General features: G+C 37.2%; 1 protein-coding gene across 4 annotated transcripts in view; it reads right to left on the reverse strand.

Annotated features, from left to right (window-relative positions):
* Positions 1–20980, reverse strand: part of CCDC6 (coiled-coil domain containing 6) — a 54218-nt gene that overhangs the window by 19048 nt on the left and 14190 nt on the right. For all 4 annotated transcript variants that reach the window (XR_005106098.1, XM_037399454.1, XM_037399455.1 and 1 more), the window contains 3 exons: positions 14321–14470; positions 6012–6140; positions 826–929 (listed from right to left, as the gene is read on the reverse strand). Coding sequence is in view for 3 of the 4 variants with exons in the window: in XM_037399454.1 (XP_037255351.1) it covers positions 826–929; positions 6012–6140; positions 14321–14470 (383 nt within the window). In the remaining variant the exon portion in view is untranslated. The remainder of the gene's footprint in view (positions 1–825; positions 930–6011; positions 6141–14320; positions 14471–20980) is intronic.

The raw sequence follows: 20980 nt of genomic DNA on the forward strand, positions 1-20980 counted from the left end.
AAATGGTTTGACTTAAGGCTTTAAATCTAAGATGCACAAAAATCCTACCAGAGGCCTATCCCGCCACAGATAGATTTACCACTGTTGAATTTCACACGTAGCTCTTCAGAGCACCTTCCACACAGCAGGGCTCTGTAAAATATAACTACAAAACCTACAGTTCACCTAGGCTCAGGTGTTTTCTGAGGCCCCAGTCAAAGAGTGAGAAAATCAGTAACACAACTGTCCTTAAACATGTAAAAGAAAATAAGGTATTAACCACCTCTTCTCCCCTACACACCCCCAAAATCAGAGTACTTTTAACATGCCATTAAAAAGAGGGTTGCTCTAATACATATTTTTCATCTTAGCTACCCCAGGAAGATAAAGTCTCACTGTCTTCTATTGAAGAAGTGGCAGGAAGTCTCAACTACATGAGTGCACGCTACTGACAAAAAGCTGAAGTTTTCTTCGAGCCGATAAGGAAAAAAACAAGAGCTTCTCACATAACAAATACACTAAAATTTTATCTGGGCCGTGAATATAATGCTGACCCAAAACCAGATCCTTTAAAAAGAGTCTATTAGTAGTTGAAAAAATTCAGCAAATTCCTTCGAGCTTTCCTGGGTCATTTCCACTCAGGTGAAATGAAACCATTCAGTTTCATTTGCTTTAAGCAATCAGGGGTGTGGCATCATGAAAACAAGGAGCTTTACAACTGTTTTAATTTCTAGGTTTTCACAGATTAAACAACTCTTACAAGACAGAGGTGAACATATTTAATCCAGAGCATTATGTATTAAACTATCTCTCTCACAGTAACAAACACACTGCAACAAGACAAACCGTTTTTCTGCTTCAAGCTTATCCATCCTCTTCCAGAGACGATTCACTAGTGCTTCTTGTTCTTGTTCCAAAGTATTTTCAAGGTCAATCTTCTCACGTCTCAGCTGAAAAGGAAAAACAATTAATGAAAATGATGTAAAGACATTTTTTTGCAAGGAACTGTCATTAGGAAAGATCACCGTTACCATTTTACATGATGCTCTATGACAGCTAGAAGGTGAAAAGAAAAATCAGGCACAACACACTGGTCACAGAGCCAGTGAAAAATCAAGAAATTAAGGAGTTGCACAGTTGTCCCCTCCTTAACAGCCATTTTTCCGATAGAACTTGTCTCCTGTTGTCTCTGGCCAATAAGGAGAAGCTCGAAACCTGGACACATGGTCATTGATGACATAACAAGACTGTTCAAAGACATGTCCTAACACACATGTCTCTGACGTTCAAACTGAATTTACCGTCCACTACACCAACATTTATTCTTTCTAAAAAGTTTAGACTTTTTTAGTGGAAGGATCACAGTTAAGCAAGCCAGAAATGGAAGAGAAGCCACGTTTGCATTGGGTTAGATAAACAGTGATTTAAAAATAGTAAAGAAAAAACTATGTTAACTCCCTTAAGTGTTTCTGTATCAACACTTACTATCAGAAACAAAAATGTATCTATCCTAGCAAAGGCTTTATAGAAGTAAATGCTTAACTTGACATTATTCCCATTCACTTACCGTGTGAACAAACATTCTTGATTCTACTATAAGTTAATAAAAGCTACTAATATCATGTAGAAGCACACAAAGAAATATATTATTAGTATTTTAGTACAAATGCAATGGAAATATTAATATGAATAGAATACGAAGAGGCACAGCTGATCTAGCTCAGTAACATTGGCAGCTGAACTCCAGAAGTTAGCAATAACGAAACATACGGGAATAGATCAACACCTTTACAGGTGGGAAAGAGCATGGAGGTTATTTTTTGTAGCCAAGCTTTAGTTTACACTCACCACTTTCCTGATGGGCAAATCCCACATAACAAAATGGAAAGACTGAAAACAGATTAAATTATTTCTTCGTGCATTTACTGCATCATGAGGTGAAGTGCTGTTACAGCATCTAAATCTGTAAGGGCTCTGTGCTAACCACTAAATTAATATTGAGATACCCAAACAAAATATAAACTTACGCACTTCAGGTAACAGTGCAAGTTTAAACTTTCTTCTTTAAAGCTTAGAGGTTTTAGTTACTGTAAGTAAAAACAGACCTGTACTGATGAGTAATAGGGAACATAATTAGAAAAAGACTGTTTAGTAAATCTTTCCATGTCTGAGTTTCCAGATGTACATTAACAGTTGAGGGAACTTAGGTACGTTTCAAGTCAGGAGTAACATGCTTCAGCCACACACAAGGGATGACAATCTGAATCCTGACCAACACTTTGTTCCCCACACCAGCAGAAGCTGAAGCGGTGCTGGAGTGGTACAAAGGCAAAGGGCTCAGCCCCAGGTGAAACAGGGCACTTTGCCCTACGGCACTGCCCATTAGCCAGTTTGGCCAGTACCTGGGGCTGACAGCGTTCAGAGGGAAGTACATAGACAAAATGTTCTGGGAATCCACACACACATATTACCAACACACAGGTCTTCACTACATTGCGTAGCTATCTACATAAACATCTGATGAAAAAGTTTTCACTGCAGATCACTACTTCTGCAGCAATGTTTTTTGCATCACTTCACTGCAGCAGGGTTTAGACTCACCTGCTCCGACATAATTTTTTTACAACTATGTTATTGATCTAACACCAAAGAAACCCACAAAAACATACTGATGAAAATTAATCCATTTAAAATCATTTAATGGTAGGATGAAGAGCATACTGGAATTTGAAGACAGAGTAAATTACTTATACCTTTGGCTTTGAAAACACTAAGATTACATTTAGTATTATAGCAAACATCACCAAGGAGTCCATTAATTAGAAATCTGTATGTAGGTGAGCAAGGCCAACAGCAAAGTCAAATCATCAGCAACAATATGCAAATGAGCCTTGTGTTGTGCCCTGAAGGCTGACAGACATGCTTTGATTAAACACCAAAGAAACTGGCTTGTGAAACAGAGATCTAAAACTCCACATTTCCAGCAGTATGAAAACATACTGGACACATGTATCTTCTTTTCCTGATCTTGACTGTTGTCCCAGTTCCTCCCAGTGTCAGGATATTGAAGTTTTGAGGATGAACACCTTGAATTGAACCTACAGGAGAAGGAACTGCAGTGTCCTGACCAGAGCTGTGAATTCACAGAATAGGTGTATTTGTTTTGTACTATGTAGTCGTAAGTGTACTTTGAAATATAGCCTAACTTGAGTCAACGAACATGTTAGGAATGTGATAATATTCTGAACTAAAATATGCAGGATTAGATCATATCTCAAGACCAAATCAACATCTCTGTCAATACTATGTCATTCTATATGGGTTCAAAGTTACACTCTAATCAAACATGACTTACTCTTTACCATCACAAGAGGGAAATGAGGAAGTATTGGTTGCTTTTTTGGACCTTAATCTTCCTTTCAGAGAAAAATCCCCTTTAACCTTCCTGACTATCCAATTGTGTTTATTCTCATCTCTCTCTCTTCCATACATACACTTAACTTTACTTTAAATGCAGCTAAAATATCAATTGTCTGTGTATTCCTGGATTACCACTTTTTCAGTCTTCTTGACAACTTATTAACAAACACAACTGTTCCCTCTTGAAATGGAGATCTTCCAAATGAAAGTTGATTATGATCAACTAAGCCCACTATCCCAAATTTCACTTCTCTGCTTCTCATCTGCCCCTCCCCCTCTATAGCCTTAATTCTTTGCTGCTCTCCAAGAATATCTTTCCTGAAGATTTTACATATCTCATTTCCTTCTCCTTTCAAAGAAGCAGACATAGGAGACTATTATTAGCACTTTAGTTCTTATTTCTCATCTCCTAACTGCATCAATCCTAGTTTCTCACTGCACTGTATGAAACAGAAAAGCAATTAAAGAGTAACAGCAAGGTTACATAAACTTGGCCTCTGTAGGACAAAACTGACAGCTATTTATTTCCTATCAAACCACTGAACTGTAACACAGAACATTATTGCTCACTTTAACTCAGACATTCAGTTAACAAAATAGTCACATGTTACAAATTTCTTCAGCATTAGCCTTCAGAGAAGAATGTTCTGCCACTTCAAGCTGACTTAAGGAAATTGTCAGGTCACATTTGAACCCTAAGATCCAACTTAGCTTTTTATTTTGGAATAACATTTTTTGCAGCCATCACTACTACAAACTCGTTACCTGTCGATCACCTGTGGCAAAAGCAGCTCAGATGACAGAAAGCAAAGGAGGAAGGACACAAAGCATAGATAATTCATTTTCCATATTCTAGAAACAGTAGTTTAGTGAACATACGTTTTAACTATCTGCTCACTGATTACAGTGATAGGTCTAGTAATGCAGATTATGTTCAAAGCATTGAAATACTCCTTCCAAGCCCTGTTTAACAGGTCTTCCAAAGGTTATGCTGAAGCATTGTTGCAATCTCTATTAAACACACATGGAATTAAAGAAGAAAGGCAACATTAGTCTGCTTGCAACTTTTGGTTGCTTCTTGCTAGGTATGGCACATGCCTCAAAGGCTGTTGTTTCAGCTGATTAATTAGCACAATAAGCTTTTTTTTTTTTCCTAAAATTGTGTAAGAGAAGAAAGCATGCTGAAGTTTAAAGTAATTTGAGATTTATCATACCTTACTCTAAGAGAAAACAAAACTCTACATTCCATTACCTATAAATACACATGGAATTTCTAAGTAAAACTGACAGCCAAATTTAACACTTTCATAAAGTTTTCAAAGTCAGACATTTGAGAGAAAGGCCTTCAAGCCTCCATGCTTTTTGAACAACCTAATGCTGACACTCAAATGTGGCAATAAATTTCAAATTTTATGACTTCATGAGTCTGTCTGGCCAGAACAATGATATGAAATTCAACACCATTAGATTTCAGCTGTGTCTCATGCTAACGTTTCAAAAACTAAAACAGATTAGTATGTAAGCTTACTTTGCATTTTGATTAAGTGGCCACCACCACCACCTTGTGGCTAAAATAGTTCTTTCAATCTCACATTAATTTCCATGCTGGTTAAGGATTTGCTGGCAACTACATCTTCCTATCTTTCTATTTTTCAATTTGTTCCATAGATCTCTCCATACAGAAAGTTAGCATAAGAATCAAGAAACAAATTTCATGATTAAGATAGGCATTAATTAATTTATCCACAATGTCAACAGAAACAGGAGAGTCATACAAAACCGGTAGAAATTCAGATTACCAGGAACAAAAAAAATCCACATCTGGTAAAAGCAAGAAACCACACAGAAATAATGCAATATATTTATAACACCCAAATTATTGGACTTCCACAAGCCAAAAAACCTGAAGTTCTTTAACAAGCTCATATGTTTCATCAGTTTGCCTTTTAAGTCAAAAGGACTCCTACTAACACCACTGAGATGCTTTGATGCACATGCCTAAAATTAGAAAAAAAGAGCAGTCCCAATGTCTAAAATTCCAGTGGAAACATGACCAAAAGAAATGGTATTTTATCTCTGCAGTTTTCATAACTTTCTAGGGAGAAAGGGAGTTGGTTGTAGTTGAATCCCAAATCTTTTTAAGTATACATACAGCTGACACCTCACAGTTCAAGTCCTGCGCTATCCAAGCTGCCAGAAAAAGATGACCCAGAGCACAACTAGACCACATACTGTTTACTGTTGTGCTTAACCGCTATCAGTCTTTCTCACTAGCTGCTTGAGAATGGAAGCTGATGAACAGCAACAGGAAGCATCACTTACAAAAAAGCTGCATTCGCAAAACTCACAGCTGTCCAGCAGACAGGAAGGCCTGCAGTAATGCTACTAAAAGTTGTAATGGCCATGGAAAAAAAAAGTAATCAAAGTTTCTCATAATAGATTATGTTAATAAATTACTGCTTTGAAAGTCAAACTGACTTTTCTATATTCTTGATACTGGCCAGTTTCTTCCCCACTTAAAAAATTAAGTCAAATCTAACACAAAACAAGTACTATTTTTTTTCCAGAATCCCTTGTCTTATAGTCATATAATTCTGAAAGTAAAGAGTTACCTGCTCCAGGGTGAGCTGCTTTGAAATGGTATCATTTTCCAGTTTTTTAATTTTCTTCATCAGCTTGTTCACTTGGAATTCCTGTTCTTGCTCTAAATGCTGCTCCAATTCAGCTTTCTCATGCTGCAGCTAAAAATGTAGGAGACATAGGAGTATTTTAAACACACAATGTATGAAACATTATGCACCTTTTATACATTTAGACATGTTTATTCTTACTGCACATTAAATTATGTACTGATAATTCTTCTCAAAAGATCCCAAGTCCTTCAAAAAGCAACATTTTAAACTGTGTTCCATTTACAAAGCAGATGGAAGTAAACTAGAGTTCCAAATATTTAGTAAAGTCAAAACAAAATAGACACACTATATATAGCATATAGAATAATAATAGAATTTTCTAAATTAAAAAATATATACCATAATGTTTACAAAAGCATTAATTTTAATCTAAATGCATCATCAAGAGCATCCAAAGCATAAAATGCAGGTCTTGCACCACTTCCTTCTCCCAGGCAGCTGAAAGCTTAAGTTCATGACTGAAATGATACTACAGAAACTGCTGTACAACAAGACAGTGAAAAAAAAAAAAAGAAGAAAAAATATCTGGTTTCTACTCCTATGCTATCAAGAATCAAAATATTTTGATGACATAAAAACATTGGCTATTTCAAATCGATGTTATATAATTTCTTAACACTCAAGGAAAATACTTTCAGCTAGTATTTCCCGTGAAAAAAATCTTCACTCTCAAAGCTCTCAGGCAGATAGAAACACACCCCCACACCCCCATTTTAACATAAATTATGGCTTGGAATAGAGTCACTTTTAACATTCAAGTCAAAATCACAACGGAATCCCTCTAAGACAGGAATCCAAGTCTTCCTGTGGATAAAAATAGCATGACTGGCACCACGGTACAAACAGGTGGATTTGACTTATGGAAAAGCAAATGTCATCAAAAGACAACAGTGTAATTACACCTTGCTCTGGCCATCCACTGAAAATTGCAGGCACTTTTTTCCACCTGCTTATTTTCTACGCCAGTTCTTCTGACTATCATGTAACAATACCTAAGATCACAGTGTTTAAACGACTCAGGAAAATCTGAGGAAGTAGGGAAACACCTCAGAGTCACGGACATAAGTCAAGGTTGCTGGATAGCCACAATGAAGAAATATACTTTGATTTTAAAACAAGCTAAAATTGCTAGTCCATTAATTCACTTTCTTGTGTTGCTGTTTAGAGACAAAATGGCCTGTGAAGTGCAGCCTGGCAGAGAGTTCAGAGCAGAAAGGCTTTGTGGAGAGAGGACAAGGCGAACAGTAACTACTTGACAATACACTCATGGGAGAAGTTTGCAGTTTAACTGTGTTTTCAGGCTTTATCAATTCTGAGATTTAATTTTTCACAAATTAAAATAAACACCAGAAAAGTAATTAAAAAATGAGATTTATTCCTTTCACTTACTAAATTACAGTATATTTTCCAAAACCCCTAACACTCATGGAAAATTCCCATGCACTTGAGCAAGACACCTAGACTCCATAAGCACAAAGATTATCATGGCAGCTCTTGATCAGGAAATTAGGTTAAACTGTCTAGTTGGAAATAAAGCCATTTCATTTCTTGTTTGAGAATTCACAGGGCTGCTAAGTGAGATTTTCATTAGAAGAAAAATTTATATTCACACTTCTAAATCAAAATACTGTTCGTGTATTTCGATAATCAAAAATTTGAAGCTTCTTAATTCCATATTGAAGTTAAGCTTGGTTGGAAAAAAACAGCTTTAATATGAAAAGGATGCTACTTAGTCTCACAACTCTGTAAAGCCCTCTCCCTTCCTTTCCCACCACTATGCAGCAGCTACAGTTTAAGACTGAAGACAGTCAAAGAGCCCAAGGTGCAAACAGCATATGGATTACCACCTAGCCTAAGGTATTTGCTGTATGTTTATTACTTCATTTTGCTAAGCTAGATACAATTTTTCACCTAACAAAAAAATTAGCCAGTTGCTTATAGTTAGCAAATTAAACTGCAAAAAAGCACATAGCCAGAATCTCTTACTCAGCCTAAAGCCAGATGCTGCCAACAGAAAGCGCGTAGTTGGGGACTGCTGGCGTTTGCAGACAGCCCAGTGAGTCAGGCAGATCATACAGATATATGAAGGCACCTCAAACCAACTTAATAACAAATACTGTTTCCTGCTCGTGTGCTTCATGCATATGTAACTACAGTATTATTTAAAACAAACTGAGCTGCAATAGGGTCATCTTGCTTGTCGAATCATTCCTTTTAAAGCTTGCTGGAATTTCCATCACACAGGAAACAATATGGTTTACTCATTAGATCTGTAGCTGCTGTTTAGGACTCACCAAACCCTACCGCAGGAGTGTGAAAATACTGCAGCCAAAGGACCAAGTGAAGACAGGTGAGATCTATTACAGGAGTATCTTCTGTTCTGATTTTAACAAATACACCAGAAAGCAAACTGACTGAGCAAGAAACCCACACTTTCCCCTTGAGCGCTAGAAGGGGGATTACAATATGAAAACCTCCCTACTTTATTGTGTTACTCCCCTCCACCCTTTCACCTTTGTTATTCAAAGTGGGAGAAAAATACTAATAACACACCCTAAAATATATATTAAAGGTGCCTGTCACTCATAATTGGGTAAAATAATTTTCCCTTTTAATTGGCTTTCATCACAAAACCAAAACAAATCAAAACAAACAGGTTAATGCTGAAACCCTAACACTCAAAACCAGAACTGTTAACAATGAGAAAATATCCACAGGTAAAACACTGGTGGATAGTGTTTATTTTACTTAGTAAAAAAAGAGAGTATTTTCAAACTGTTTTTAATTTTATGCAATTACAGTAACAACTATTTACAGATACACTTACAGATGCCAGCTAAAGTGAAGGAAAAAATGTGTTAGAATGTGTCACCTTGATGACAAAATCTTATAGACCCTGAATTGCCTATGAAAACTTTAGGAGACACAGCGGGGGAATTTTCAACCACGTAAGATCAGAGATGGGTTTTGTGCAAGAGACAGCTAATACTTTAAAGCAAGAATGGGGCTATCACATATAAAGCTTAGCAGCAGAAAGAGTGCATGTGTTAGTTCACGTAAGTCTTACACAGCTACAGTAATATCCAATCTCTACAGAAATGTTTCCTGATAAAAGGTAGGACCGCATTTACCTTACTTCCTCACTGTACTGACTTACTCTGGGACAGCAGCAAGTGTTTTTAAGAAATAATGGAGCTAATGGATGAAGTTCCCCTTAAAAAACCCACAACCCTCATTTATCCCTCAGACTATGACCTTGTACATTGTACTGAACAGTCTATTTTTAGCATTCCAGCCCTCAAAAGTTGTCCAATTCCTCCTTTGCTGCATCCTGAAAGTTCTATTTATTAACACATTTGTATCAGCAGTTTGCCTCCTCTTTATGTCCAGATGTTCATCAAATAAATGATAGATGAGCTCACTCTGTTTATTCTGCACAATGGCATTTGCATTCTTGAGCTGACACATCGTATTTTGGAGAGCAGGAAGGGTAATAGCTTATGTTTATAGATTTATAATTTTTGAAAGAATTATCAAGAATCAGACTTACATGAGACAGTTCCTTATAGCCTCCCAATTACTTAATCTGCCTCACTAGACATTATGCTATTATCTTGGTATGTCATAACATTTTACTTTCAAGGACAGACACTTGGACCAATTTGCACTTCCAAACATGTAAGGGTATTGAAAAAAATTAAAAGTCTGTATTTACTTTCGAAGAACAATCGACTTTGCAAGTTCAAACAATATTAAAAATTAATTATTCTTTTGAGGAGCCTTGTTTCACCAAAATTTAAGTTTTGTTACTTCAAATTTCAAAACACTAACTCAACGAGTCCATGTCCACAGCTGCAAGAATAGAGCCCACCTCAAAACACTTCTAATGATACTCTGCAAAATATTACTACCATTCTATAATGACATGAGATTGAGAACTCTATAAAAATATTGTTCCATACGTTCCAAAGACTTAGGTAGACAAAAATTTAATTAAGTACATGGGAAAACACAGTGAATGTATATAAGTCTTATAAGAACTTTATCAGGAATGTATATGATGAAAAGCTTTTATTTCCTCCAAAACGTCTGTTGAATGTGCTCCTTCATCTCTGCAGCATTCAGCCCAGAAATTGAAAAATTATGCAAATCAAAAGGAATTTATCTAGTAAGTGTATACTTATTTGCTGGGCTTGTAGAGGCAGTAAAAATTAATGCCACACAGTTATAAACATGTATCATCAAGCAATGGTATGGCACCAGAAAGCCTGGCAACAGGAAGACTAACACACCTTTTATGTGCTACTGTGTATGTTTAGAACCAGTCTCGCATATAGTAAAACATTTCAAAATTAATTTCTTACAGTACTGAAAACTTGGCGTAACACTGTGTTTTATAATAATAATGTGCATCATGCTGAACTGGGAAATTCTTGTTAGGCTGTTAGTGAGGAGTGCTGCAGCTCGTGCTCTGGCAGACAGCTTTCACATTTAAAACATTTTAACATTCTGGGAGCTCATTCCAGATGCCACTCTGAATGCAATGCATAAGCCCCTACAATTGCAACAAACAAAGGTTTGACAAAGGAAAAAACCACACAGGCTTATGAAGAAAGTCCCTCTGCTAGATGGCTTTCAGTTGAATAATATAGCAGTAATTTTGAAACAGTCACAGACTAGTAAATACTCAAAAAATTAAGAGACTACAAATCATATGCGCCCCTCCCTCTGTTCCAAAAGGCAGTTTTAGACAAAACAGATACATGTGCATGAATTTTGAGTCTAGTTCCAGGTCAGACCAATGTTGCCGGGCAAACACAGTTATTAAGAGTTTAACCCCAAATAGCAAAGAACAGTGGAGCAACTAATTACTGCCCACACTTCCACTGGAGACTACATATTTCTGGTTAAGTCATCATACAAAGTCTGCACCTACTTTAGCTACAATGATCTCCACAGCAAAGATACCAAAAATGGAAGTGGGCATTTATCAGTTCGTTATTACCCTTATAACTGCCTCATCAGTCTTGCATCCTCTAATAATGACAGCATTACTATATTCTAGTAGGTAATGGTACTGGCACTCACAGATTTCAGGAAATTCAAGAAAGTAAATTGTACTTAACTTTGTGTCTGAAAAACATTACTCAGGAACTGAGCTCTACACCTGTGTAACAGGAAAAGTATCCCAAACTAGAAAAGATAGAGTAATAAATACTAAGCTGACCATGTGACGTGCTAATAATGCCCTCTCTTCTAGAAAACAAGTTTATTTGTAATATAAGGAGTTTCTCAGATTTTGTTTGGCGGTCTACATGAGTATAATTTCCAGGATTCATAACCGAAGAATCAAAACTTCTAAACAACAGACAAGCTTACAGCAAACAAAATCAATGTCAGTATTATTTTCAGCTCTTTGCTACTTAGGAAAATTGCCTGCAACTCACCAATATTCTAATATCAACTTACTAAATCCATGACCACTATAGAGATAGAAAATTATTTTTGTGGAAACACTGTAATATTCAAATGCTTTCTAATCCTACAGGTAAACTCATGAGGGGAATGGACCATTTCCTTTGTGTAATTTACAAGCCACTGAACACGTTACTAGTGTTTAGAAGAATATATTAATACACTTTTTTGCATTTCACAGCAAGTTTATTGCATCAAATGAGATCTGCATTCAGCATACACACAAACAGAACAGTTTTAATATTAAACTGACTGCTTTAAAATGAACAAGTCCTCCACCTGTACTGCAAGTCTTGAGCCACTGTAAAGGTATGAAGTCACCCAGACGTATTGCCTACAAAAATCTGCTGACCAGGCAGATTCCTTTGCCATAGTTCAAAATATGCTTTGTACTAGAGTGTTGATATATCCCTTATCTCTCCTCTGTGCACTGTAGTTAACAGGTGAACCTGTAAGCATGATATTCCACACTACTCACCCTCCACAGCCACGCATAACTGCTAGCAACATCAACAGGATGTTGACAGTTGTTCTCTTTTTCAAGTAAGCTGGGTTAATATTTATATAGAGGACAAACTCACAATTGCTTTCCAAAAACTGCTACCTAATGATGCTGAGAGAAATTACACAGTTTTAAGGACTAATAATTTGGAACACAGGTGCATTTAAGAATTGTTACTTTTTAAAATCTTCTTGTTGACAAGACCATATTTATCAAATGCTAAATGAGGCTTACAGGAAGGGCACATGAAATGTAAGGTTGTAGACCAAGGTACTGTTTAATAAAAGCAGACAGTGGTCAGAATTTTACCTCCATATTATTGTAGTTATGGCTGTGTAGATACTTCCTTTCAGCAGAAATTTGCAGCTTGCCTAGTGAAAGCTAGATAATATTTATGGGATGAAGCTGAATCCCAAATTGAGAATTTTCTCCAGATGCCGTACAAAAGGCAAGAGTAACTTCACTAGTTTTACACTTGCATTCCGTTTCAGATATATGTGCTTTTCTGAATCCTTCTCTCACTAGTATGAAGTTACACCCTTTAAGGGTTTCCAATGGATAAACAGCATAATGCCCTTGCATATTTCACACATTACAATTGAGAATAGCAGATTGTTACCTTTTTCCTTAATCTGGGGCAAGAGTCAAAGGATACTTTGAAAGTCCATAGCAGAAAAGAATAAAAATTAATTATAGTTTTAGGTTGACAAGAAGCTTATATTTCTCTTTGTAATGTGTGAACCTATTTTGCATAGTATTAGTAATTTAAGAACTGTGAAAGATACAGCTTTAAAGCAATCTGATTAAATTCCACGAGAAAGGCAAAGCATATTTTAAGCAATTACTAGATACAGCAATTTAGTTGCTGCAGAACTTGTGCAGTACAAATTTGTGTGTAAGGTCCTTATATGAGTTTAAAAGCCTTCAGGCAAATCAGTGTAAATTCATGCTTTTACTTTTAAATTAAGTTTTACTTTGCTCTACGTAATGTCTGGTACAGTCCCAGGTAACCTGGTTCTGTAACTGATTTCTGCATAACCCTTTCAATTAAACAACATGGCTTAACATACCATTTCTCTCTTCACTGAAGAGACTTTAGTGGAAAGCTTTTTCTATAGTGATATAGATACCTTCTTCAATTAGAAAAGAACACTCAATACCCCTGTTTTACTGCCATCTGCTTCTCTGTTTTGCGTGAAATGTATGACTTCGAAGCCAAACATACACCTTATTCAGAAACATTTTTGTCATTCTTCAGGAACAGCAAGGGGAGATAGTAATACCAGATCAAGGATATTTTATCTTGATGCTTAACTTACTCTGTGGTAACAGGCATCAAATAGACAGAGTCATAGAAGTCCCAGTTTTCAGTAACAAAAGCATCAGATGGGATTAGCTCTAATATTCTTTCCAAACTGTATTTACTAACTGTAGGGATAAACATCCCATAAGTCTCACAGCTGCAGAACATAAGAAATCCTTACGACATACAAATTAGGTTCTTTAAATTTAATTTTTCATGACAAAGCTTCTAAGTATTGGCATGAAAAAAGCCACAGTGGACCACACCAAACATTCACCTACCTTAGCACCCTGTCTCCTACAGAGGCCAAAGGCAGGTATTTAGGAAGTCCATCAGAACAACGCAAGCATGTACAACACTTCCAACAAATATTACCCACTTTCCAAACATTAGCAGCTTGGGTAATGAAAAGAAGTTTCTCTGCCATAACTTGTCCCAGTATCTTCAACATTTTACTTTTAGCACCCAACTGATGTGTCTGAATTCAAGAGAATCAACCGTTTTGTTGAAAGTATGGATAAACTTACAGATAAAGTCTCCTTCAAGCACTGCCGCACATTCTTGTATATAAAGTTTAATATTTCAGGACTCCTGTTAAATACCAAATACTCCAGATAAAAGTGTCTGTTTCACTGACTTTTTAAATTAATCAGTAACTCTCTTCTGTAAGACAGTTAACATTTACTTTAAGCTACATCCATTTCTTTGCATCTCCATACAAACTTTCAGGTTCTCAACAATATGAGTTTACAAATCCAAACTTTAAGGCAACATATTAAAAAATGCCTACTCACTACACTTCTTGTACTTTGCTTTTATCAAGTGTCAGCTTTAGAACAGCTACAGCCTGACCACATCCCTCTGACTGCAGTCATGCTAACAAAAAAAGTTCAGCTACCAGTTGGTCCTGAGGCTCCTGCGAGAAACATCAATAAAGGCACCAATTACCTGCATCAATTTTCTTGAAAGCTCATTAGTGAGAAATTCCTCTTCCTTTTCATAGTTTACTGCAAGTGTTTCTTTTTCCTTCTGCAAAGCTTGAATCTTCTTAAACAGAGTATTACTGATGAATTCCTCTTCCTGCTCTGCCCTTGCTTGCTGTGAAATAAAGACAGATTTAAGAAAACAGTGAGCAAGCTTCCACATTAAAAGTTGGATTATTCCATTACCCTTTACATGCCACACACCTCTTTTTTTTAATCTTCCCAACTGTCCTGGAGAACAGTAGGCTAGATCTAAGTGCCGTTACCATCCCCATTTGTAACATTATAGCACCTTGCTTCCTTTTTTGTTCCCCATCTTCCAACCTGGGTAACTACACTGGTGCTTTGAAGTGGCGTCTCTCCAACGAAATGCACGAACTCCTCAACATTTTAAACTCATAAAAGCATTACTGATTCACAGATACCTACTTTTACCTACTCTGTCCCTGAAAACAAACTCCTCTCTGAATGTTCTTCATTACAATCTGAAGCACAACTCTGAGACTGCTGCATTCAGCACCATGCCTTCTGGATCCTTTATAGTGCAGCCCTTCTTTCTATGAGTTAAAATAATGCATTTATTCTTTCACCCAGTTATGCCTTGCCTCTGAGCTGCAATATCACAGCTCATCTCACAAGGGTTTCTACAAAGCCACCAGCCCAGGAAAAAAACACATATTACTTCTCAGAACTGTTACTTCACTACCGACATCATCGACTTTACAAAATGCCATGCAGTAGCTTTACCCTGAGGATTTCCAAATTACACAAGAGAGCTACTCTGGAAATCTTCCCCATGAAGAACCACTAAAGACTACCATTTCCATTTCAGCACTCCCCTAGCACCTAGGGACTGCTCCACAGAAAGCCAGCTTGTGAGCTTGCTCCCTCACATTCCCTACAGTTCAGATGTTTGTATAGGTTTTTAACGTACATATTAGAAAATTGATAAATGCAATACAGAAATTATCTTTTGGAAGTGTGCTCTAAAAGGACATGAAGGGTATTTCCAATGAGCAAATGAAAGGTCACAGCTACAAACGGGTAGAGCCAACCCTTAATTCCACTATCCAAACAGAGCCCAGAACAACAGAATGACAGAAATAAAGAATTGCCAACCCACCACATTTAACAAATGAGACAATGTAGTTTTGAGGAATGTTTTCATCCTCTGCAATGAAATCCACATCACCTGAACTGCAGGTTTGTGATCTGCCCTGATTCTAATAAAATTATACCAGTTTATAGCTTACAATATGTAAAGATTCAGTAAGTTTTATTTCAGTAAAATTCGACAGAGGAAAATAAGAACTGAAACAAACACATAATTAGAATTTTGCTGAAAGTTTAGTTCCATAATCTTCTGCCCAAAATGTGCCAAAATAACCATCTCTTTATCCATATTGTACATTGGAAAATGCTCAAAAGATTTCATTATGTCAGTGATTGTTAACTGGAATGATATATTCCCTAGCAGTCCAAGAGTCAATTACTTCAACAGAGACACCTTCCATGCCTACAAAAGTTACTTAAAGAACATAAACTCTTTAATTCCTTCTCTTCACATCTTTATCCCTGCCTTCTTGTGTCTTTTCCCATCTCTATTGCTCTTTTCTTGGCTCTTTCTTACTACCTGTCTGCCACTAGCTCCCTTCTCCCTGTCACCAGCTGAGCTGGCACAAACTCAACCTGGGGAAAAAAAAAAAAAAAAAGATAAAGAAAAGATCAGGCACAGCTTATTAGCTTAGGTCCTGCACAATACCTCTGCTCTAACGTTGTGCAACTCTATAGCAGAGAACCGCTACCCCAGCACATTCAGCATCGGTCTTATGACTTGCCAGATCAAGGCACTGCAGAGTTGTCCGAGAACTCTGAAGAAATGCTGAATTGTCAGCTCACATCTCAGAGGATTAAAACTTGAGGAATCTAACTAATCTCAGTAACATCATCTATCACTTTCTAAATGTGGCTTTTACTTAGAGCTACTAGCAATCTTGCACCTTCAGAGACATTTTGGAACAGAGTAAACAAGTCAAATTGCAAGGGTTCATTGTCCTCAAATTGTTAAAATTCATGCATGCTATTCCAAAATCAACTCCTCCATTGCCTTCACTACACGGGATTTCTACTGGTGTCTGCTTTTCAATGGTTCAGACAATAAAAGACAGTAACAGAGACCAAGCTTACCTAAAATTAAATTAGAAAGCACTGGGTTGAACCAAAGAATCGGGGTATTTCTATTTTATTTTCTGTTCATTTCTAACTTGCACAGATTTGTTCTGCTCATACTTTGCACCAATCAAAAGCTCTAAAATCACATTATTACAGCACCAAGACTGCACAACACTTCACAGACAGATCTTGGTGTTACATTAACGATGGGTGCTTAGGCCAACATGAACACAGGCTGCCAAGATCCCAGCCCACTCCTAGCCAAACAGCAATGCCCCTCCTTTGTGCTTGCACAGGTGCTCCTGTGGCCAGGCAGCAGGCCAGCACAGGCAGAAGGAGACACCCAAAACCTAATCCTTTCCCTTCCTCCCCCCATTTTTCTTTCCTGGATCCGCTTCCTAAACTGGCATACCACACAGGCAGAGTGCTGGCACGCGGAAACAATGAACAGCCACAACTTAGACCTGTTTAAACTGCGCTGCCACAACCCCCTTTGCCTACACCATGCAGGACACCAGCTTGCATTCAACTGGCTCAAAGGAAAAGCCAAGTATGATTACATCTGCCTCCATTACACAAAGAATGTATTTCTCAACTGAAAAACAACAGGAACCTGAAAAATCTAAGTATGAAGTGTAAGTTCCAGATATCCACAAATCATATTTAATACAATGAATGTCCACTTAAATTACCCAAGGGTCAGCAAATTCAACAAACTTTTTAATAAAAAAAATAATCATACATTCCTGTATTTCTTCTAAATCCATGTAATTTAATTCTGAAACTTTCTCTTCATCTTGTTATCCATTACCTGCAGATAGTTCAATTATCCTAAGTAATAAAATCATTCATGTTTACCTTAATATGGCCTACAAATCTTGCAATCTGTTACTCATTCAGCCCATAATCAAACTGATGTTGTAAAACACTCATTTAAAAAATTCAGGTTTTAATCCTATTTCTTGTACAGACTCTGCCACTATAATATTTTTCGCACGTGTATACATTGTCTTTCCATATGGATAATCTGCCTTTTTATTACATAACTGCATTTGAAAAGAGGCTCTGATATGAGCAGCAAAAAAAGAGAAACAGAGCATGGAAATCAGAGACAGTAGGTCTTCTATGAGGGTACAGAGTTTTGGGGTTTTTTTCCTCTATTATTCATGTAACATTCAACATCCAAAAACACTAACAGCAATTTACTCTGTTTCTGTGCATTGTATTACAAAATAAATTGCTAAGGTGCTGAGTGATATAAAATGATAACACCTGATCAAGTCAGTCTCTGGAAACCTGAAACAAGCACAGATTGTCCACCACAGATTTTCTGCATAACCACAGTCACATCCACCTGTCTACTACGTCTCAAAACTCCACGTATAGCTAACTCAGAGTATTTCGTGGATGCATCCACTACGGAAAATCTGTTATTATTGTGGTCAAGATCATAAATGGCAAAGACTATCATGTTATTTTGCATGAAATCAAGAATGAAGAGGGGGGAAAAAAGCACCTCATGCACATAAAACACACATTCTCTTCCTATTTTCTAGCAAGTAAAATCCTATTACTTCTACTGTGCTAGCACATGAAATCCTGATCCTAATAGAGCCAATGTGTGAAGTTGCAAAAACCTGTCCTTGTGAACTTACAATCCAATCAGCAAATATAAAAAGAATTAAGAAACATCTTTCTCCTAAACTTCATATAGTAACTGAGTATCACATTGAGTGAATCTCATTAGAATTTATTTTTCTACATGCTGTATATACTAGCATAAACTGTGAAATTTTAGTGTTAAAATCTTTTTCTGCTTTCAGTTCTTCCTGTAAATACACCTTTAGCAGATCAACTTCACACTGCTAGATTTCCCTCTGCCCTCTTGCTCCTACTACCTGCAGCAGCTTCTGCTTACAGTGGGATCTCTCTTTGTCACTGGACCATTCCCCAACCACATTGCCCTAGCGGCACTACTTTATGAAGGAGCAAAATCCAGTATTTCCGATGAAGCATCAGCTTGAACACAGTGGAATAACAAAAAATAAATTATATAATATAAGAAGAATAATAAAACAAATAACAGCTCCCCTTCTTCCCCCATGTAGCTCTTCTAAATGCTTCATAAACCTTCCTGATACCGCACAGTAAGTAAGCAGGTTCAACAGTCACAATTAATACCTGCTCCTTAGTCAGTATCACTACAATATTAATCAGTGATTTGACACAAACAAGTTCATAGAATCATAGAATGGTTTGGGTTGGAAGGGACCTTAAAGATCATCTAGTCCAACCTCTTGCACTTTATTTTCAGCTCTCACTTCAGACACGATTTCAGTAACAAGTGTTTCACAAACTGCTCCAGTCACCTACACTCGGTCCACCTGAGCACCAGATGCCAAGCATGCCCAGCTTGCATGCTGGCAAAGCACCACCTGTCTCCAGTACCATCCAGAGTAGACGTGACACTAGATTTCAGCGGATCTTGTTGGAGGCAGTCTACCAAGCACTGTTTTGATCTAATCCACTCTTGAAGGTCCCTCACCTCTAAGGCAATTCATCCATCTTTTTATGGGGCAATTTCTGTTGACAGGACCCTATGGACAATATAAGCCTGCAGATGGAGCTGAAGAGTAGTTTAAACGGGTTGCTGTACACAAGAAACTCAATCTTAGCTACTGAATATAGACTGAAAGGTTGGGTCAGCTTAGGGAAGAGATGATCTCAGTTGCTGCACATGTTACACTGAACTAAAGCTGTCACTTCAGAAAACAGTCTTTCCAAAAGTCCTACTAAAAAATACAATGAAGTAAAAAGGGCGTGAAGTACAGAAAGTTACAGTGGCATGATTTTAGAATATGTAGCTCTTGTATAAAATAAAATCTAAGTTTCCCAGTTCTCCTGAAATACACACTCCTCCAGCAGTACTATCTCAAGTTACTGCTCTGGCTGTACTTTCTGGAACCAGTTTAAAATGGTACGGAAAACTACTGGTTTACAAATACGATTAAATATTCCAATGAGCTGATACTGTTCCCTTACAGGAGGAACTTTTACACTGCAGCTCTCCCAGGCTGGAGCTATTTTTTCCTATGAAACTTCCAGCTGCACCTTAAACAAGCACACTGCATGCAATGTGCTTTTCAGACAAGGAGAAATATGAACGACACCAAGAAAAGAAGGCAACAGTAACTCAAGAGACTAACAGCTCACACTACTGCCAACTATCGCAACTGCCCAGCAGCACCCTTCTACCTCTAAAGGCTGAAGGACAAGGAACTTTGACCAAAGTCCTAGTATGACATGGGTGCAGCCTTCCCCCCAAGTAAAGGTACCTTTTTCAGCTGGGTCTGCAGAGAAAAAGAGAGTGAATGTTCTCGCGGTTAAAGTGGTGAGCTGGAATTCAAGTTCTGGGTTCAATTTGTAGTGTGATTTCCTGCTTAATCTATGGCAACCCCCAGGGTCGCTTCCTCAGTTCCGAAATAAAAGTACTTGTTTCATTTGTATTTTTTCTTTTTTTTTTTTTTCTTTTCCTTTCTTTAAGATGCATTTTTAGGAGTAACAGAGGTACACTAATAGCAGAAGCATGTGGTTTTATCTTCGGGTATACTCAATACATATATATATATATAAAAATATATATAAACTTTGGTTTTTTTAAAAAACCCACAAACTTACAAGCTCAGATGTTATTTCCAAACCCCACTAACTGTGAAAAAAAATAAACAATAATTAAGATCAGTGTTGAACCTCAGCCTGATTACTTCAGCTACTCTAAATGTTACCTGTCATGCAACATTAAAGTCACATGCAGAACTACCTCAAAACCCAACTCCCTATTACATTTCAGCTATTCAGTAGATAAGTTCTGCTGTAAGAGAGGAAAAATAGGTATGTGCTTTTCATTATAATAATAAAAGAACACTTGTATGATAGGTAATTATTTAAAGGGTATATAAGGTATATAAGAGTTCCTTTTAATCTCCATTTACAGTTGGAAATTTTCTCTCCCCTTTATTCATCCCCCACCTCCTTTTTAAAAGGTCAGTCTAGCTTTGGCTGGACATGTCAAAATGCTTCTGTCACAACACTCCTACTGCTAACTCCAGTCACAGCAAGTTTTTCACTCGATGCCTACCCAGTGATCCAGCACATTGCCATATGAACCCGCAGTGGTCACAGACTGACTAGAGAAACGAGCAGAGTCAAATGACAGAAGACTTACATTTTACTTCCAAGTCAGATTTAACCGTGATCACATGTTTTCAGCTTAACATCCCTCATGCCTTATGAGAATTTCTCTCAAAAAATCATTTACCTTCAAGACATAGGTGCATATGTCTTGTGCTCTGGAAAGCCACACAAGGAATAGCCCTTTAAAAGAGCCCTCATAACTGACCAGCTTCTTAAACACAGAAATTCAGCAGTATTCATACATGCTAAATAATCTCTA

Source organism: Falco rusticolus, chromosome 9 (genome assembly GCF_015220075.1).
Source record: "Falco rusticolus isolate bFalRus1 chromosome 9, bFalRus1.pri, whole genome shotgun sequence".
In the NCBI taxonomy this organism is placed as follows: domain Eukaryota; kingdom Metazoa; phylum Chordata; class Aves; order Falconiformes; family Falconidae; genus Falco; species Falco rusticolus.